Consider the following 22,087-nt stretch of genomic DNA (forward strand, 5'->3'; position numbering starts at 1 on the left):
AAAGTAAAATATTTTCTCTAAATGACCTGAGATTTTTCTTATGCGATCTGTTTCAATACAGATTTTGGAAATAATTCAATAGTTTCGGGGATTTAAAGCGGTTCATGATGAATTATCATTTTAAGTTCTTTCTATTATAAATTAGTATGGTGATTCTCAGCCGCCGAATGGACTGGTGCGTGACTACTATTCGGGAGTGCGAGGTTTGAGTCTTCGTGCATTAAACACCAAAATTATAGAAAAAGTTTTTTCTAGTAGCGGTCGCTCCTCGGCAGGCAACGGGAAACTGAGAGTAGTTCTGCCTTGTAGGTCCTTCCAATTATTGAACAACATCAAGACGCATGCCACAAATAGGAGGAGGAGCTCATCCAAACACCTAATAGAAGTGTACGCGCTAATTATTTATTTCTTATGGTGAGTTTCTAGACTCGTTTTATTGGTAATTTGTAAACACTACATTTGGTTTGACTTTATAAAAACTTGAATTTTAAACCTTTCTGGGTTCACGTGCATACATGGTGCGTATAACGGCAAATCCCTTATAACTTATTTGAAGCATCTGCAAAAAAAAATATTTTTTTTTTAATTCTTAAATCACATAAAGTTCAACTAGACGGTACCCACACCCGTCATCGTAGACATAGTGACAGTAACTAAGGAAGTAGCTTGCAACTTGGCTGGTTTTTGGGCGCGTTGCATTATTAGTAATATAATTTTTTTATAACGCAAATCAGCATCATACCAATTGTGATTGTAAACAGCTTGGCTGATATTTTCACTCTAAAAGCGTTAAAGAGAGAAAGGGAGAGAGAGAGAGGAAGCTAGATAGATAAAATTTATTATTTATAGAAAAATATTAACTACCGCCTCTAAAACTCCCTGTGCATAATAGCAGATGAGAAAAATTTGCACCCACGAACAGAAGAAAAAGAACACCAACATCAGTAACGAATCAATGCTGGCGCCAATGGTGATGTGAAAGAGCACAAAACAGATGATCAGCACGGTGAAGGTAAAACTGATGAACAATGAAATGCCAAAAATTTCATTAAACTCCTGTGAGAGTCTAAAAATAAGAAATTTACACAGCAAACTGTTGAAAAAGTCAAATATGTTCACTCACTTCAAAACCATCTGATGTTTGACGATAATGTCACGCAGGAACTGCAAATCCCTCGCACTGCACGCCAAAGCACTTTTCTTGTGCTTCTTCTCGGTATCACTTCCCAAACCCGCTGCATGCGTTTCAAGTTGCCTGGCCAGTCGGCGGTAGTGCATAATTAGTTGCACAGCTACAGCACTCAGGAGCAAATCATTGGCCAATTGCCCGGAGAAAGACGCCTGCCCGGCACCCATTTGATGGATCAGCATCGGATAGAAGCGCCAATTACCACGCCAATCAAATGGCATCCAACAATAATAGGGCAACTCCATGATCACTTCACGTATCCCCAACCAAAGGTCATTAATGAGATAGTTGAGCAGCGGAAAGAGATTATAGCTCCAGACTAACACTTCGTGCAGCAAAATAAATGCATAAGCAAATCGTTTATAACGTTGCAGCTCACCTTTCACATTGTACAACTGCTGCTCGGCCAAAGTTTTGGGATACAGCGCGTACAGATCACGCATTAAGGCGCCAATACGTGCACGTTGACTCCAGATGCTAAAAACTTTTATGTCACTGACTATGACGAAGCCCATAAATGAAGTGAGCTTAGTCGCCTCCTCGAAGTTCTTATTGTTTGCGAAGGCTAAAAGTATATACATAAACTCGCTCAGCAAACATATATTTTTATTGGTAATTACGATGATGAAATATATTTTTTGCAATAAGCGGCGTAATCGTAAAGCCCTTTTCGTTGGTTGCACGCCCACTTTCTCGTAGGCATCCAAGCCAAAGCTGGCGTAGAATATATTGGCTAGATAGTTGAAGCTTTCGAAATGGACAGGATGGTCAGGATGTTCAGGCATTGCGACTGATTATGCGTGCAGCGCAGATGAGCTCCCGGGTATATATGGGTGCGTGAGCACTTAAGCACTTTTTAAACGGAAATATATTCACGTGGCATAATTGAAATAATTTGCGCATAATTGTTTACACTTGGAAAATTTTTGAAGACAGAGATAAGCATTTGATTTTAAGTAATTCATTAACGTAAGTAGGGCAACTTCCGCAGAAGTAGGCTTAAAAATAGACATTGCCATAATAAAGATGATGCGTGTAAACTCTAACTATTCCAAGTCAGTAACGTTGAGCTCCTTTTGCTAAGGTTGGCTTAAAAGATGGCATCGAAAACCGTATAAAAAAAAGGAGGCAAACTTTCGGTGATGGAAATTTTGTGTGGAATTCCACGATTATCGCGCGGCGCACAATAATAAAAATATTTAATTTCAACGTGAAGTCCGCTCTTATGTACGGTTCCGAAATCTAGAAACTTGCAGCCTCTGAGCTCCAATCGCTGCAGATTTTCACCAATCGTTGTCTCCGCAAAATATTCCGAATTTTCTGTCCCAACACGATCTCAAACACTGACCTGTTGAATCGTTCTGACCAGACACCAATTCTGAAAGAAATGAGGCTGGTTCGGGCATGTGTTAAGGAGAGACCAAACCGACATAACCCGCAGCGCAATCGACTGGAACCCTCAAGGCAGCCGTCGTAGAGGCAGACCAGAACTGACAGGGAGGATCAGTCTGGAAGCTGATGTATTCAAAACCAACAAAAACTGCCGGGAAATTAAGAGGTTGACGCATGATAGAGGGAAATGGACGAAATTTGTCGCTGCCCTTTGCTACCTCCGTGGAACCTTAGGATATATATATATATTAATGTAAAGCACGTAAGAATTAAAAAAATGATATACATGGGGAAATATGGAAATATGGATGTATGTAGGAGGCGCAAAATAAATCATGCAATTTATGTTTTTGGATAACTTTTCCACTAAATAAAAAGTTGGTTACGAGTCCATTGCTTGTTCGTTGTATATTGCAGCTATCTACACGTACGACGCCATTTGCAAAAATTATAAGTCTTCCGAAAGGGTGATTAATTTTGCGCCTGCTATTATATTATGTTATGTATGCATGTGGCATATAAGGAACTCCGAACTGGCACTGCTACATAATGGCAATATTAGTCACCCATTCACCACCAAAGCAAGCGTAAGGTAAGATTGTGACCCGTCTCACCTCCTGTCCCCTTCTCAACGCCATCGTCCTAGATGACGTCATTAGCCGATTGATCCTGCACAACAGAGGCATCGTAGAGGGTTTCACTAGACATCTTGAGTACTTGGACTTTGCCGATGACGTCTGCCTCCTCTCTCCCAAACTCGCTGAGATGCGAGCGGGACGGACAGACTAGTCACGCTAGCACGAACACGGAGGTCAACATCGCCAAGACCAAAGCTACGAGAGTCCACCTGAATAAAGCAAGAAATAAAATGTCTGATGGAAGTCTGGTGAAATTTGTCGAAAGCTGCTGCCAGCTCGGCTGCATTATCGCGGCAAACGGCGGAGCAGATGAAGATGTCAACTGCAGGCTAAACCAAGCAAGGGCGGTATACGAGCAAATGCAAACGGCCCATCTTTTGTCGACAAATGCCTTCGCATCGTTTGTAGAATATTCTGGCCGAACTCCTTCAGCAACGACGCGTTGTGAAGATTAATGAATGAGAAACCCGTGCATAAACGCTTAGAAAACCACCAGATAGCATCACGAGATTGGTACTGGACTGGAACCTGCAACGGAGCAGAGGTCCCCACAGATCCACTAAACTATACAAAAATGTTGAAATATCTAAGATCTAAAATCTATTCGAACTGATCTGTATATATCCACGCACCTTTCATTAAAATTTAGTTTGGGCAAGCTGATCATTTTTGTAATCAAACAAACTCATAGACAATGGTATTTATAGCCCAATAACATCAGAGATACGAACGGGAATTTAATTTTACCATGTAAAAAGGGGGCGTGGTCTTTATCTGATCCCAATAGTATTCAAGTCGGATCTAAATGGAATGTTTTAAGTTTAAGCTTAAACTAGCCACTTATGAGATTCATGCGATGAGGAGCCAAGAAGCATTTATACGAAAAAGGGTGTGACATTGTCTATTTTCCAATTTTTTTCTTTCATATTTCTCTTCGTATATTTTCTATTCTTTTTTCGGGCTTATCACTTCTATACAATTTAAATAATTTTACTACATTTATGACACAGTTACCACCTTCTGATGTTTTTTGCTTTTAAAATTTACCGTTATATGGGAGGTAGGCGTGGTTATCGATCGATTTTGTCTATTCTTAATATAAACTTATTTTCTTGATTAATTAAATTGCTGAAATTCGCAAAACGATCTAAACTTTGATCTCAATAAATAGAAAATGGGTGAGAATTTGTACGATCTCAATAATATTTAGTATTTCTTCACATAACTAATGGGAATTTTGTTGCTTAGTTTCTGTTTTATTAAATAATTCTAATATAATTTAAAATAATTTTTTTAACTTTTTTTACTTGTATTTTTGTGTTTTGGGTAAATAATTTATACCAAAGATGAGTAATTTTGCTACATATTTTTTTCTTTTGCTATATCCGCTACATCGGTTAGAAATGCTGTATCGAGGGTGCGCAGCCTAAACAAACAAACATACGGGGTAATGAGATAGCGGATGAGCTATCAAGAAAAGGTTCGACACTAGAAATAGCAGAGGCCACTCAACACATTAAAAGCATCCACTGCTTCACACTATCATGCTTTAGCCGAAATTGGAAGCAATTAACTACATGTATTACAACAAAAACACATGGCCGTCGTATAAAATCCAAAGAACGAATGATCTGTTGGGATGCTCTCGGCCAAACATCTGTTCCGCTGTCAAGCGGAAGGGGCTTCCACTACTTATGTGAATGTCCAGGGCTAGCTAGGGCACGTCTCCGCTCCTTCGGTAAGCCTTTCCTGCAGCAAAGTACTGAGATCTCAGACATCGATATACAGAATTTGCTGCAATACTTGGACCTCACGAAATGGATCTGACTTAGAACAACAAAAAATTACACGAGGACAGTGGTAATAAAATGGTGCTGGTCACTAATTAGGATTATTTCAGTGGAAATTCTCAACCATTTAAACAACATATATCGCTGTACCTCCGTTGGAACCTTATCATACACATCACAACAGGTCTGTGTTTCAAAATAACTTTATAAAATGTTAAGATGGTTCACATTCATTGCAACAAAAATGAAAAAAAAATGGACATTATGTTATCTCTTATGCTGATTAGTGCTGAGGATCTGTATATGCTAGACCGATGAGGTATCCCTCGGATATCCGACGACACGGGATAACTTTTCTGCACCGTAGATTGCGATTACGGTGTTTGTGATAGTTATCAGAAAAGTCAAGTGGCACGTGGGCATCGACACGGCGGACCTAATATTGTATCTTTTTCAGTTTTTCCTGATCCGTTAGACAGTGTTCAAGTGTTCAGTGTTCAAAACCCATCAACGTTTTCATAGACACACAATTAGCAGCGACACATTTTTTTAGTTTTGTTGCTACATTTTTGGAAAAATTTAATTTTCAATATATACAGTCTGTGTCAGAAGAAAATAACCGGTTGTTTTCTTGTAACTTCAATATATATTTCGTCCTGCTTTTTGCTGCGTAATAGTCCCACTCAAGGGCTACGACGCCAGTGCTAACTCAGGTTAGTGTCGTTAGAAACTTTCCCGTAAACACAACCAAACAAAATTGAGTGAGAAAAACGCGAAGCGACTTTGTGCCTACGTATCTAGGGAATAGATGTGAGTATCAACACCATCGAATGTCGACTGAAGGAGGCGAACATATGCTACAGTCCCACATCATCAAAACCATTGCTCTTAGAAAACACATTGAGAAACAACAAAACAACAGTCACAGTATTGGACTGGCTTTCCCAGTCCCCAGACGGCAAGCCCAATTGAAAATGTGTGAGGAACTATGAAAACGCATCTTGCCGGAAAGCCAGTCCATGATTTAAAGCAACTCGCGCGTCAAGTTCCCAAAATCTAGTCCTGTTTGTCAACGAGATACGCAGAAAAGCTGGTTCAAAGCATGAAGAAGATGCCAGGCTATACTCGACAACGTAGTTTTGTACATACTTTCATGTAAAAAATTTTTAAATATATATCTTTTATACTTGATGAATAATCGCGGTTCCTTTTTTCTGACACAGACTGTATGTAAACATAACTGGCGTCGTTTTATTCTCCGTTTATCTCGCAATATGCCGCTTCTTAAATTTTTTTAATATCACTTCTACTTTCGCTTTTACAAGCATTTTTGCAAACCTCTGCTTATGCGCCGTTCGGCTCGGTATTCTTCGCTTAGACACGATCCTTTCGCTCGGTACTAAAAGTGTTAGGTATTCATTATTTTGCCACAACTTACATAACTCGAAAGAAATTCCATTAATATTGTTTGAGAAGCTCTCCTTCTACATAATAAATGATACATAAATGGGTTCTAAATATTCACTTTAACTTTAAGTCAATATAATTTCAGTGGTAACGATAGAATGATGTTTGCATTGAACTTACTTAAGATATGTCGAAAAAATATCGATTAAAAAAGCGGAGAAAGTAAACAAATGTATTTTTTGGTTAAAAGAAAGAAGTTCATATATTTTTTAACATCCTACGATTTCAGCGAATTAAGCGGAAAGTAACAGGTTTTAAGAAATATTAATTTATGCTAAAATAAAAAAACAGGCAAGCCAGTGCAATTACTTACGTTGCTTCTATACTACAGGGTGTGCCAAATAAGATATAATAATAATAATAATAAATGTTAAGCACAAATCACCTTTTTTATTTTTTAACATATTTATTTTTCTCTTTTTGTAGGTTATAATTGAATGGTTGGAAAATTATTATGGAACCCTACAGTAAAACACAACGCGGCAAAGTGATCGAGTTTTTCTATTCTTGTCAACGATTAATTGTTATGGTTATGTCAACAAACAAAACTGTAGATGATGGGGCTCTGAAAATCCAAGGATAATACGCCAACATCAGTTGCACCCATCTAAATGTACTGTTTGGAGCGGTGTTCATGGTCACTAGAGTTATCGGTCCAAACTTCTTCGAAAATGAGGAAGAAACGCCGGAATCGATTTCAGGAGCTTCTTACAGAACATTGATTGAAAACTTTTTGCGGTCAATGGCGGAGCAGTATCCTAATTTGTGGTTTCAACAAGATCGAGCAACTGCGCATACTGCTAGGTAAACTATGGACCTGCTGCGTGAAACTTTTTGGCGAACGTCTAATTTCCAAAAATTCAGACTTCCCTTGGCCACCTCGTTCGCCAGATTTGACTGCGCCCGACTTCTTTTTATAGGGATATTTAAAAGACAAAGTGTATCTTAAGAAACCAGAGACGATTAGACAGCTGAAGCAAAATGTTCGAGACGAAATACTGAGCCTTCAACCAGAAACATTATGTGCTGTAATGGAAAACGCGTTAAAAAGAGCCAATTTTTGTATCGAGAAAAATGGTCTACATTTGTCTGATGTAATATTTCATACATAATTTCCATAAAATATATTTAATGTATAAAAACAATTAACCAATATAAATGATTATTGCAAAAGTTATTTGTGTTTAACATTAGTAGGTCTTATTTGGCCCACCCTGTACTTATGTCGCTTTTTTATACCAAAAAAAAAACAAAACACAAAAAAAAAAAACATTCAAACGTGTGCATATTTTCTAAAAAGTTAAAGCCAATGTTGCGTTTTGCTATTAAAAGGGACTTTCTGCCTCCATTTCATATGCCGCTTTAGAAATTACAAATCCCGAAATGACTAGTATTGTTTGCGTGCAATCCCGGTATTTTATGGGGTTGAAAAATACATTGAAATACCTAATATTTAACTCCTCTGTGTGTCTGTGTCAATAGAATCGAGGTCTTCATTTATTTTCTAATGAGTTTTAACTGCGACTTAGTTTTTATCGAACGTACATTGTTCGTATAAGGGCGAAGAACTTGTAGGACAATTGTAGTAACTGAAAGATAAATAGAAATACATTTATAAAATAAATAAATTTAAATAAAATTAAATAAATATTAAAAGCGAAATCAGCTCGCAACGAAGAAATGTTCGGTGCTTCATTTCACTTATTTATTTATTCATACACAAATGAAACAAAGTCTTTATATTTATAAAATTATGCCAACATATACACATATAAAATATCTGGCTTCAAGCCCGCCTTAATAAATGGTGTGGGAGTTACACTTTTTACCGAGGTAAAGTAACTCGAGATTATTCTACATCGTAAACTCAACTTGAAATATCGAAGACAGGCCAAGAAAAGTGGTCGTTGCACTTTATGTATACTGCACAAAGTGTTCTGGCAGAACACTGCGGTTGTGTACCTCCCTCTTCTACGGGGCCACTATTTGCAACATTGGCAAATTAGATATTATGTACATGAGAAAAATGGAAAAGGTACAAAGGGCAGTATCCCTTAAGCGCTTTTCACAAGAATATTGCCTTATACACCAACCAAGACTCGTAAGATGCTCGTGAGACACAATTTTACATTTTGCCCATTGATATCTACTTTGGCTACTTCAAATTTCGGGCTAATAACGCAATCATGCCTACCGAATAAAGATTTCAGAAGATGTGAATGGGATAACGTTCAGGATTTTGACCCAAGGTCTGTGGCTATCTTCACTGGCGGCTCAATATTAAATAATGAGGTCGAGAGTGGAAACAACTCAGAATTGCTGCAGCTGAACCTATGCCTAGGTTTATCTGACTACTGCAGTCATCAACAGTACTTTATCATTTGTTCAGTTTAGTAGTTTTATTATATTGGGAAGTAGAGGGGGAAATTGAGTCCATACCAGTGGTATAATAGAGGGATTCTAGGATTAAGACGGTAGCCTCTACACCCTTATAGAGTATCACCGCAACCTAACTCATTCTATACATAAAATTGAAAAACATTACCTTAATAATATTAAGCTTCAATAACCTTCAAATTATGGAGATATTAATATAAGAGTTCTTAGGGTGGGACGAAATCAAAGGTAATTGAGTAGGTGTTAAGACACAGGAAAAAGTTCGTTTTAGATTTGCAACTCGTTTTAATATGCCAGGTAATTGTGGACACCTTAAGATTGAGTTTATTTCTTTTTGACCATAGAGAAATTGAGACGTTTCTTTGTCAAATACTTAACCATTTCATCAATGACAGTCTTAATTCAGCAAAGTTGTATTCGTAGAACAATTTTATTACTATTCAAACAAAAAAAAAAGAGGTTGTCTGTAAAGTCGGTTTACTGACGATAGCTTAACGTGATAACGTCATAAGAAAATACTGATTGAATGGTTGCATTTTCAAAAGAAAATTTTAATTTTATTTGTTTGATAGATATTTTGTATGGATATAGAGAATGAGTTAACATTAACATAACATAATATAATTTAACATAACATAACATAACATAACATAACATAACATAACATAACATAACACAACACAACATAACATAACATAACATAACATAACATAACATTACATAACATAACATAACATAACATAACATAACATAACATAACATAACATAACATAACATAACATAACATAACATAACATAACATAACATAACATAACATAACATAACATAACATAACATAACATAACATAACATAACATAACATAACATAACATAACATAACATAACATAACATAACATAACATAACATAACATAACATAACATAACATAACATAACATAACATAACATAACATAACATAACATAACATAACATAACATAACATAACATAACATAACATAACATAACATAACATAACATAACATAACATAACATAACATAACATAACATAACATAACATAACATAACATAACATAACATAACATAACATAACATAACATAACATAACATAACATAACATAACATAACATAACATAACATAACATAACATAACATAACATAACATAACATAACATAACATAACATAACATAACATAACATAACATAACATAACATAACATAACATAACATAACATAACATAACATAACATAACATAACATAACATAACATAACATAACATAACATAACATAACATAACATAACATAACATAACAAATTACCCCGTATTAAAGCACTTATCAACAGCTTTCATTTGATACCCATATTGTACATACACAACCAAAGGTTACCCGGGTCAACGTTTTGACCTATATCTCGAGATCCTATCTACCAATAGGTATTCAAACTATACGGAAATCATCTTCAATACCTACTTAACAATGTTTGTAAGTTTGGTTTAATTCGGTTCAAAGACACGGCGGGTCCACGTTTTGGCATATATTTCGAGACCCTAGTCATCAATAGGTATGAAAATTACACCGTATTAAAGCACTTATCAACAGCTTTCATTTGATATCCATATTGTACAAACACATTCTAGGGTCCACGTTTTGGTCTCTATCTCGAGACCCTAGTCACGGAGCAGATGGAAATACTCTGAACTAAAGCATTCACCAACAGCTTCCATTTGATACCCATATTGTACATACACATCCGAAGGTTACCCGGGTCAACGTTTTGACCTATATCTCGAGATCCTATCTACCAATAGGTATTCAAACTATACGGAAATCATCTTCAATACCTACTTAACAATGTGTGTAAGTTTGGTTTAATTCGGTTCAAAAACACGGCGGGTCCACGTTTTGGCATATATTTCGAGACCCTAGTCATCAATAGGTATGAAAATTACACCGTATTAAAGCACTTATCAACAGCTTTCATTTGACATCCATATTGTACAAACACATTCTAGGGTCCACGTTTTGGTCTCTATCTCGAGACCCTAGTCACGGAGCAGATGGAAATACTCTGAACTAAAGCATTCACCAACAGCTTCCATTTGATACCCATATTGTACATACACATCCGAAGGTTACCCGGGTCAACGTTTTGACCTATATCTCGAGATCCTATCTACCAATAGGTATTCAAACTATACGGAAATCATCTTCAATACCTACTTAACAATGTGTGTAAGTTTGGTTTAATTCGGTTCAAAGACACGGCGGGTCCACGTTTTGGCATATATTTCGAGACCCTAGTCATCAATAGGTATGAAAATTACCCCGTATTAAAGCACTTATCAACAGCTTTCATTTGATATCCATATTGTACAAACACATTCTAGGGTCCACGTTTTGGTCTCTATCTCGAGACCCTAGTCACGGAACGGATGGAAATACTCTGAACTAAAGCTTTCACCAACAGCTTCCATTTGATACCCATATTGTACATACACATCCGAAGGTTACCCGGGTCCACGTTTTGACCTATATCTCGAGACCATATCTACCAATATGTACCCAAACAATACGGAAACCATCTTCAATACCTCCTTAACAATGTGTGTAAGTTTGGTTTAATTCGGTGCAAAGACACGGCGGGTCCACGTTTTGGCATATATTTCCAGACCCTAGTCATCAATAGGTATGAAAATTACCCCCTATTAAAGCACTTATCAACAGCTTTCATTTGATATCCATATTGTACAAACACATTCTAGGGTCCACGTTTTGGTCTCTATCTCGAGACCCTAGTCACGGAGCGGATGGAAATACTCTGAACTAAAGCATTCACCAACAGCTTCCATTTGATACCCATATTGTACATACACATCCGAAGGTTACCCGGGTCCACGTTTTGACCTATATCTCGAGCCCTATTTCCAAAATAAAATATAATCCTTGTTACTCGTGATGTAGCTTTCGAATGGTGAAAGAATTTTTAAAATCGGTCCAGTAGTTTTTGAGCCTATTCATTACAACCAAACAAACAAAGTTTTCCTCTTTATAATATTAGTATAGATATGGTAAATATTACCATACATTTTTTCCTTCAGATATAATAAAAAAATAATAATAATTACATTAAAACAACAGGTATTATTAACAAACTTGGTTTTATTTGAAATTCTTCAAGTAAATCAAAATAATAATAATCAATAAGAAGGCATATGCCAATACAAATACGTGAATTTATATATGTACATATGCGCATATACATACATACATATATACGCTCACTTAAGTAGGGGAGAGCAAGATGTCGAACGTTGCCGTTCGTTTGCTTTGTTTGCTTTGTCGTTCCTTCCGCTCTTTCGCTTGCAGTTCATTCAATGCAATGAGCAAGGTAACTACATATGAGCAAGGTAACACTAATATGAGCAAGGTAACTACATATGAACAGTAATGAGCAAGGTAACACTAATATGAGCAAGGTAACTACATATGAACAGTAATGAGCAAGGTAACGACACATTTTTTCGTGCGTGCAGCCTGTTAAATCGAATTATAAGACGTTATCACGTCAAAAAAAAAAAGTAATTTAAAATATTTCAAGTGCTTAGGAAAACTATGTACATTAGGGTGTACTACTCTCTCTCTTTGTTTCTTGTAGAAAATCACTCTAACGAAAGATCGAAATACCTCCAAGGACTCCTTCGTTTGATGACGCCCCCCGCTTTAGCTATAAGGTCAACGATTTGAGCATACGCACCTGGAACGTCAGAACTTTCCACATACCGGGTGCCGCTATCAACCAGCACTCAACGAATACAAGGCTGATCTTCATTGCACTCCGAGAAATGCGATGGGCCGGGCAGGTATACTCTAAAAGCCTTCCTGTGACTTCTACTACAGCTATCATTAAACGAAGCAAGAATTCGGAGTAGGCGTTGCAGTAGGCCAGAGCCTGCGCCAACTTGTCTCCCAGTTCCATACTCCAGGTTAAAGTTAGACGATGAGACCAAAGAACACTTCTACGAAAGCCTAGAAGACATCTACGACTACTGCCTCCGCCACGTGCCTGATGACTTTAACGTCAGAGCTGGCAAGGAAGATGTCTTTGGCTCAACCGTCGTAAAATTTAGCCTTCAGGACGAAACTACCGACAACGGTATGAGGCTGATCGACACATAGATATCTGGTTATCTCCAGATCAGTCAACGAGATCACGACTCGGATCATTACCTTGTCACAGCCAAGGTTCGCTGGACGCTTAGAACTGACAAATCGCATGCATCCACTCCTTTGCAGACTATGGTCGAATGAGACCATGCCAAGCGACTGAATCCTGAGTGTGCTTTGCCCACTACATGAGAGGGGTGATCCTGTAATCTGCGCAAAATACCGCGGGATAAGTCTGCTTAACATCGCATATAATATCCGGATGAGAGTATTGTGTGAGAGGAAGGAGGCCATCGTCAACAAACTGGCTAGGTGTTATCAGTGCGACTTCAGACCTCGTAAGTCCAGCATAGATCAGATCTTTACAAGAGTCAAATCCTGGTGAAAACCCATAAAAAACATCTCGACACACACCATCTTTTTCTCAATTTCAAAGTCGCCTTTGATAGCATGGATAGAAATCACCTCTATACCGCTATGTCTGAGTGTGGTATCCCCACAAAATTAATACGGCTGTCTAAGATGATGTTGCGCGCTACCAGAATCACCGTCAGGATTGGAAGTAACTTCTTCGAGCCGTTCGATACCAAGCTAGTTTTCAGACAAGGTGAGAGAAGCGAGCAATCTGGGTCTTGTACTGAATGAGGGCGAAACAAATTAACTGCAGTCAACACACAAGGAGTCTTCGCTTCTTCGACAATATATCAGAGTTGACAACCAACAATTCGAGGTTGGGAAGGACTTTGTCTACCTTGGGATTATCATTCACAACAGAAATGATTACAGCCTGGAGATCAAACGGAGAATAGCTCTTGCCAAGGGGTGTCACTTTGGCCTCAGTAGCCAATCGAGCTCTCTCTCGAAGGCCCCAACTGACACTCTACAAAACGCGCATCATTCCCGTCCTGCTATATGGCGCAGAAGAATGGACTATGTCAACAGCAGATGAAAAAGTTTTGAAAGCCTTCAAGAGAAAAATTCTACGTAAGATCTTTGGCACCATGTGGTTTACTGAAGAGTACCGCGTACGGTGGAACCGCGAGTCATAGGAGCTATCTAGGGACATGGACATATTCAAGCGTGTAAAAATACAACGGCTACGCTGGCTAGGCCTTGTCAGCCGTATGCAAGAAGATGCTCCTGCGAGGCGAATTTACGACACGGTACCAAAAAAATGAGACATTGAAGAGGAAGACCACATCTCCATTGAAAGCACGAAGAGCTGCCGAACCTTTCTTCACTCAAGATTTCCAACTGGCCTCAACGAGGGCAGGATAGAAACAGCTGGTGCGCTATTTTGGATTCGGACAAAGCCGGATGGTTGTAGCGCCACATAAGTAAGTAAGTAAGACTTCCCTCAAAATATTTTGCAAAACTATTAGTATTTTTGTGGACTGATTTGAAAATACCTTCAAACATCTAGTTTTTTTATAAATAAAATCCGTTTTTAAAAATATTTCCTCCAGCAAATCAGCTCAGATAAATCAAGGGTTTAAACTTAAAAAGTCTGCATAAAAATGTTTAAAAACTGTAATTACACAACCAATGGGAGGCAGTTGTATTGATATTTTCGAAAAAAATTTGGAACGTAAATGTTACTTTTGAAGTTTAAATCAGTAAAGTTATTATTAAATCTATCTTCCAAAACAAAAAAAAAAACCAAAATTTGCATTATAGATTTTAAATAAACCTCAACATTTTTTACTCACATCAGTTACAGTTTCCATTTTCACATCTACAAACGATGTGGCTCTTAGCATAGCCGGCTTTTGGGCGCGTTGTATAATCATCGTCATTGTTTTCTTGTAGCGAATATCGGCAACAAGCCAATTGTGATTATACACGGCGTGACCTATATTTTCACTCTTTTGCAAAAGAACGGAATTAAAAAATTAGTAAAAATAAAAAAAGTATTAAATAATTGCTACAAATTTATTTTGTTGTAAACATTTTATATTATAGGAAGTGCAAAATTAGGTTCGGGTCGCACTTTAAGTAACTTTAGTAATTTATTTTGGACTAACTGTTTATTTTTGGGTTTAAACAAACTCATAGACAATGAGAGATATAACCTGGTAATAGTAGATGGATGGACGGGGTGTGACTTTTTTTCGATCTCCATAACATTCAAGTCTACTAGTAATAACATTTGGATTTACTGGACTAATTGTGTCGAAAATCTGCACTGTATTTTTTCACATAATTTACATGGTATTCGCCATAATAATTTGCGAAAATGCAAAAACGAAGCATGCAGATATTTTATTTATTTTGTTTTATTTCATTTCGTAACATAAAATACAAAAAAATGTCCACTAATTTCACGGTAATGCAAAAAACAAAAAAAAAAAAACATACAGAGAATTCACGCCGCAGCTTAAATGATGTAAAGGGTGTTTTTTTAGAGGTTAGGTTTTCAAGTTGGCACTACTTTTTTTGTAGATGGTCTTTTTGACAGCTGTCACTTGATTTATGCTCAGTTTGGTTTGCCATTTCATAATGAATAGACTTACACCTGAACAACGTTTGCAAATCGTGCTAATTTATTACGAAAATAATGGTTCGGTTCGCGCGACGCATCGCAAGAAAAGTTTGTTCAGCGATGAAGCTCACTTTTGGTGTGCTCTATGGGCAGAGGGAATCATTGGTCCATATTTCTTTAAAAATGAAGCCGTCAATGGAGAGCGCTATAGAGCCATGATTAATGACTTTTTCGTGCCTGAATTGGACGATGTTGATGTGGACGACCTTTGGTTCCAACAAGACGGCGCTACATGCCATACAGCCAACGCAACAATCGATTTATTGAAGGAAACTTTTGGTGAGCGCATTATCTCGCGCCGAGGACCTGTGGCGTGGCCTCCAAGATCGTGCGATATAACACCGCTGGACTATTTCTTGTGGGGCTATGTGAAGTCGCTTGTCTACTCAGATAAGCCCGAGACGATTGACGTCTTGGAAGACAATATTCGGCGCGTTATTGCTGACATACGGCCCCAATTGCTGCAAAAAGTGGTCGAAAATTCGGCCTCTCGGCTGGAATTTATTCGAGCCAGCCGCGGCGGCCACTTGCCCAAAATCGGTTTTAAAATATAATGGCAAACCCTTATCTTTATAATAAAGCTAAATTCTTGGCCATAACATTAAATTATATACGTTTTATTTCATCTTGAAAACCTAACCTCTAAAAAAACACCCTTTAGTTAAAAGTACCGCTCTTCCCGGCACAAGTATCAACAAACGAATATTTCGTATGCGAGAGTTTGTAGAGTGAATTTGACAAAAAGGGTTAGTACCCCTAAGAATTTTCAATAAATTGAATTTTTTTGTTCTACATTTTCTAAAAGAATAATATCTTAATACTCGAATTGTGTGAAAATTTGAAGTGAATCCGAAAAATTCTTTTCGAGTTATTCAACAATTAACAATGGGCGCTCGGGCGCTTAGTTGAATCTCCGAGGACTTCTGTTGATCACCGCAAGGGACTCCTGGAGAAATGGGTGAGAAGAAACAGCGATAAATTTTACAATTTTTTTTTTTTGATTTTGCTGAAGTCAAGTCGAGACATGATGTATTAATGCATGCTTTTATTTTTGTAAAATAAAGCAATTGACTAGCAAAAAATATGATTGAAAATCATCATTATTTCGGGTCCCTGACTACCCCTAACCCCAAAAAGCAATATTAAATATTATGTACGTTTGTTTTTTTAGCCATGGGACCGCGTACTTCGATAGAAAAGCTTGTGTTAGTTTTGGAGTATTTCAAAAAAGGAATATCGTATCGTAAAACAGCTGAGATTGTGCATTTAAGTTCGGCAACAGCTCAGCACATCATTGAGCGCCTTATGGGTGAAAATCGTGTGGTAAATAAAACACAGAAAAAGGATGTAATTGGTTAGTGCGCCAAGGGAAGAAAAATCCAGCAACAAGCACTCCAAAGTTAAGTGAAATGGCTAAAAATGATTTAGGTAAGACCTACCATCCAGAAACTGTTTGATATAGATATACTGACAGAATAAAATTTAAATGACGTAATAAACCTTTCGCAAGTGCAAGAAATAGAACTAAAAGTTTGCAGCTTGCGCGTGACCATCTAAATAGGAACAGAGTATTTTGGAGGACCGTACTTTTTGGAGACGAGGTAAATATTAACTTATGTGGATCACTTGCCAGGTGCCTTACGGAGGTCAAACTCCAAAATTTGCGAGCTCCTATAAAACACGGCGATGACAACGTTATGGTTTTGGGCATGCAGGTCATCTGATGAAGTTGGAAATTTGATCTTTAACGAAGAAACAATGAGCAAATAGGATTATTTAAAATTTCTGCCAGAAAATGTGGTTCTAGTCCCTAGAAAATTACAAATTGAAGATGACTTTCGTTCTTATTAAGATAACGACCCTAGGCACAAGGCACAAATAATACAAAAATTGTTAATATTATATATAAATGACACACATTGTTGAAACTACTGCACAATCACCGTATTTGAACGCCATCGAAAATTTGTGGTCAGCGATACATGATAAGTGCAAGCAAATTAGTTCAGAATACACAAAAAAATTGGTTGACCTCTTGCCACGTAGACTTCAAGCTGTAATTGATAAAAAATGATATCCATCAAAGTACTAAATACCTTAAAATTTTAAAAATTAGTTATAAATAGTTGCTTACTTTTAATTGCATCATTAAAGCTGCGACGTCAATTCTCTCTATGTTTTTACTTTTCTTTGCATTACACTGAAATGAGTGAACGCTTTTTCGTTTTTTATATTGAGAATTGACTTTACAAAAAAATCTTATCTGTATCAATTATCTGTATATAATTAACGCTAGCACCCTTTATTTGTGGTGTGCGTCTTGATGTTGTTACACAAATGGAGGGATCGATTTACTGTTTTAAGCTGACTCCGAACGGCAAATGTTTTTCGTGAGGAGCTTTTTCAAATCAGAAATACACTCGGAGGTTTGCCATTGCCTGCCGAAGGGCGACCGCTATTAGAAAAAACTATTATCTATTATTTGGTGTTTCATGCACGGATATTTAAACCTGCGCATTTCCGAATGGTAGTTACGCACCAACCCATTCGGCGGCGGCCTCCACTTTATTCTGATTTTGATGTAAAATTGCGAAACTTTCATGGAAATTTGTTGAATTTTTTTCCAATTTGCACAAAGTTTGAAACTTGACAAGTCCTAGTGCTACAGTTATTTAACACAGTGCGTCTTACTTACCGTCGTTATGAGCTCTTGTCCATAGCTGCAAATCATACAGATTTGAAAGAGCGAGCACACCATATACAAAACCAGCATAATTAGTTCATCAAGCGGCACGCCAATGACAAATTGAAAAGCCAAAAAGCACATCACGAAAGAAGTCGAGATGAAGTTGACCAGTGTTTGCGTCCCAAATATTTCGTTTATTAGCTCACAAAGCCTGCAAAGGTAGTAAAATAAAAAATATGGTTTACATTTAAACTTTTAACTATGAAAAATTAATCCACGAACTCACTCCAGTGCTTTGGAATGATAAAAAACGACGGAACACAAGAAGCGCAAATCTTTTTCGTCCTGCTGATTTTGTACAACTTGCACCTCACTTTGGCTACCACCAACCTTATATTGCTCAATGGTGTTAGCCAATTTCCGAAAATGCATTATTAGCTGAGCTGTTGTGGCACATAATAACAAATCATTAGCCACATAACCAGCAAAAGAAGCTTGGCTCGCATATACTACGAGGAAATAAAACGGAAAATAAAGCCAATTGTCTTGCCACTTAAAAGGTGCCCAGCTATAATAGGGTAATGCTCGTTCCCAGGTTCCTTGCTGCAGCCAATACTTGGAAATTAAATAATTTATTGGCGGTCGGATATTGTAGCCCCAAACCCCACAGAAGTGTATGAAAACGAATATAAAACTGATTCGTTTGTATTGATCGAGATGTCTTGGTAGATCGTATTCGAGTTGATCTGCGGCGTGCTTTGGATATATTTCGTATAATTTTTGCAGAAGAACATTTATCTGTGCACGTTGTCGTATATTACTCCAAGTTTTAATTACTGCCATTCCAACGAAACCTATATAGCACAAATTTGTGGCTGCTTGCAAGAAATCTGCATTTTCCACAAAAGTAGCAACAACGAACCCAATTTCTGAGAGCAGCTCCATGTGCATATTGAGAATGGTGATGAAGCAGAAAAGTTGACGTAGACGTACGCGTGATGCTGCTATGCCTTTCTTTGTTGACTTTTCCGCTGGTTCATCGTCGTACACATCATCGTAGGCCACAAGTCCATTTGCTTTGTACCAGAAATTGGCTCGATTAATGAATGCGCCAAAAGTGACTATTTTCGACGACATGCTTACTGATAAATGCGCGCCAACTGAAGCATGGTTGAGTATAAATAAGCGAAAGGGTTTAACTGAAGAACAAATGAGGTGGGGCGATAATAGCGTGCAGCAAATTTTCAGTTTTTTCTTGTTTCAAAGCTACGTGACATGTTAGAGCGCCTTAGCTGCTAAGAACAATTCGCTGGTTTGTGGAGGAACGCCATAGATTAGGTTAGGTTAGCCAGTTTGTTTGTGCAAGACAAGACATCCGGTGTTACTAAGGGCCATTGCGATATCTTTGATTCGCATTCTCTAACTTGCTTAAACCACTTAGATCTTTTTAAGAAGTAGTCCACAATTTTTACAGAAATAATCATCAAAATAAATATTTGGCATGCATTGTTTGAAGTGCAGGACATTCACAGAAGAGGTTTTATACCAATTCTATTCCTTCTGCATCTCTACAACTACCGGCAGAATTCATTGAGAGGTACACTAATTCTACTGGCTAGGGTTAAAACAGTACAGTGGCTAGTTATAATAGCTGTGAGAACGCTGATGGTCAGTTTTGGCCAGAGCGCTTTGAAGACCTTGCAGTTAGTAGTTGGAGACTTCTATTGGTTTCCGCGATTACGCTCAAGTCAATCGCAGTGTACAGTTCGTTTAGAGGATTGTTTATGTTCTCTACCACTCGCTGAAGGTTAAGCTTAGAGCTATTCCTTGCACAGTCATCCACTATGTTATTTCTCTCCACTTCAGAGTGGCCTGGGACCCAGGAAAGTGTGGTGTTGTGTTCTTGGATAAGCGAGAGCGACCTGCTGCATTCTTTAACACATCTTGAATTGGTGCACGCTGAGGTTAGTGCCTTGATCGCTGCTTGACTATCAACAAAAATGGTAAGGTTTGTCGGAGGTAAGTTCATTAGTCTTATCGTTTTTGCTGCTATGTCTATAGCGTTCATCTTAGCTTGGAAGACACTACACCGGTCTGGGAGTCTGAAAGAGCAATTTAAGGATAATTGTTCCGAGTAAATTCCCTATCCAGTGGCATTGTCTATCTTTGAGCCGTCAGCTAAGTATGATGACTATTATCATTTGATATGACTCCGTTTTGCCCATCGCTTCTGCCGGGTATTCGTATTTTATAGTCTTTGTTCAGATCTATCTTGGGAACCAGACAGTCTGTTTTCGATGCATTTTGCAAGTGTTCCACAGATATTTATTAAAGGTATTTCATTAGGGTTGTAGCCAAATGGGTTCTGGCGTTACTAAACTCACATTGATATACAATAAAAAAATTTTCTAATAGCGTTCGCTCCTCTGCAGACAATGACAAACCTTCGACTGTATTTATGTCCTCATAGAAATCAGCCGCTGTTCGAAGGCGGCGTAAAATTGTAGGTTCCTCCATTTGTGGAAAACATTAAGACGCACTTCACAAATAGGAGGAGGAGCTCGACCAAACACGCAAAAAGAGTGGAATCACCAATTATAATATATTTTTATGGGTATATCTGATTTGAGCCATTTCATGTCAAGTGATGCAAGCATTTTGTAAATTGTCGTAAATTCTTCTAAAAATTGGTTTGCTTGTAGGCTTGAATTGATAAGAAGTAAATTGAAAACATTTAAAAAAAAAATGTTAATAATAGGTAGGTAGGTAGGTAAGATGGCAAGAGTACCCCAGGTACACTACAAGTAGCACTTACGTGCCGTTTTGATACCATAAAGTGGACCACTACCTGTGAAAGGATTAAGGTAGGAGATAAGCCCGTCTACAGCCATCCAGTGATGTAGCGGAGGAGAGAAAAGGGATCTAGGCTGGAGAATTTCATCAAGTCATCCCCAAAGGGGACGCTGAGGAATCTCAAACGCCTAGCCGCCAAGGCCGGACATCTGCAGAGAAAGTGTACCACAGTCTCTTTCTCTGTAGTATCCCCACAGCTTCTGCAATGGGGGTTGTACGGAATTCCAAGCTTCTCCGCGTGAGTGCCGATCACCCAGTGGCCAGTGATCACCGCGATGAGTTTGGAAATTGAATGGCGGGGGGTTCCCATCACCTTAAGCGTTCTGTTTATGTCGTATTGAGGCCATAGTGCTTTTGAAATGGCACACGATGAGACAGATCTCCATCTGTCTTGCGCCTTTCTTAGAAAGAAGTTGTGTAGTTTCCCTTTAACGACGGCCAAGGGGATGCCGATGTCTGAGAAGAGGGCAGCTGGACTTGGTTCTGCCGCCCCCTTCCTGGCAAGCTCATCGGCAATTTCATTTCCCTCTATATTCCTGTGCCCAGGAACCCAGATGAGGGAAATGTTTCCTGCACGTTCGAGGTGTTTGAGTTCCTCCTTGCAGGAGTTCACGAGAAGAGAGCTGCAATTCGGCGACGACAGTGCCTTGATTGCAGCTTGGCTATCGGAAAAAATTTTAATGTCTCCCTCCCAGCAGCGATCCCGAAGCATTTTGCATGCCTGCAGGATCGCGAAGACCTCTGCTTGAAAGACGCTGCTTGTCTCCGGCAGCTTATAGGAGACCGAGATGTTGGCTGATTTGGAGTAGACCCCCGCTCCCACTCCAGACTCCATTTTGGATCCGTCAGTAAAAACAGAGGCCTCTATATCCGCAACAACTCTCCCCTCTTTCCAATCTTGCCTGCTCGGAAAGATAGCCCTAGCACAACCCTCAAAGCACAGTTTGCGGATGGAGAGGTCGGTGCGAA

At 38.2% G+C, this 22,087-nt stretch overlaps 2 protein-coding genes across 2 annotated transcripts; both read right to left on the reverse strand.

Annotated features, from left to right (window-relative positions):
* Window positions 1–487: 487 nt before the first annotated feature.
* On the reverse strand, window positions 488–1,770 carry LOC129253091 (putative odorant receptor 85d). The gene is made up of 4 exons (XM_054891339.1): window positions 1,124–1,770; window positions 865–1,066; window positions 625–780; window positions 488–559 (listed from the first exon to the last, which is right to left on the reverse strand). Exons 1-4 carry the CDS (start codon window positions 1,768–1,770, stop codon window positions 488–490), a joined length of 1,077 nt encoding a protein of 358 aa, XP_054747314.1.
* A 6,238-nt stretch (window positions 1,771–8,008) lies between these two features.
* Window positions 8,009–19,402, reverse strand: LOC129240086 (putative odorant receptor 85d). Its single transcript, XM_054875582.1, has 4 exons — window positions 18,552–19,402; window positions 18,275–18,476; window positions 14,747–14,902; window positions 8,009–8,065 (listed from the first exon to the last, which is right to left on the reverse strand). Exons 1-4 carry the CDS (start codon window positions 19,400–19,402, stop codon window positions 8,009–8,011), a joined length of 1,266 nt encoding a protein of 421 aa, XP_054731557.1.
* Window positions 19,403–22,087: the final 2,685 nt, after the last annotated feature.

Source organism: Anastrepha obliqua, chromosome 1 (genome assembly GCF_027943255.1).
Source record: "Anastrepha obliqua isolate idAnaObli1 chromosome 1, idAnaObli1_1.0, whole genome shotgun sequence".
In the NCBI taxonomy this organism is placed as follows: Eukaryota; Metazoa; Arthropoda; class Insecta; order Diptera; family Tephritidae; genus Anastrepha; species Anastrepha obliqua.

What these genes read in the sequence shown, in the direction of transcription:
- LOC129240086 (XM_054875582.1), bottom strand. Translation starts at nt 19,402, where the DNA reads ATGTCGTCGAAAATAGTCACTTTTGGCGCATTCATTAATCGAGCCAAT. An exon ending in TATCATTCCAAAGCACTGGA is followed by an intron (nt 18,477 to 18,551) that starts GTGAGTTCGTGG and finishes CTACCTTTGCAG; the next exon opens with GCTTTGTGAGCTAATAAACG. An exon ending in GACAAGAGCTCATAACGACG is followed by an intron (nt 14,903 to 18,274) that starts GTAAGTAAGACG and finishes CTTTTGCAAAAG; the next exon opens with AGTGAAAATATAGGTCACGC.
- LOC129253091 (XM_054891339.1), bottom strand. Translation starts at nt 1,770, where the DNA reads ATGTATATACTTTTAGCCTTCGCAAACAATAAGAACTTCGAGGAGGCG. An exon ending in CACAGGGAGTTTTAGAGGCG is followed by an intron (nt 781 to 864) that starts GTAGTTAATATT and finishes TAACGCTTTTAG; the next exon opens with AGTGAAAATATCAGCCAAGC. An exon ending in CTATGTCTACGATGACGGGT is followed by an intron (nt 560 to 624) that starts GTGGGTACCGTC and finishes TTTTTTTTGCAG; the next exon opens with ATGCTTCAAATAAGTTATAA.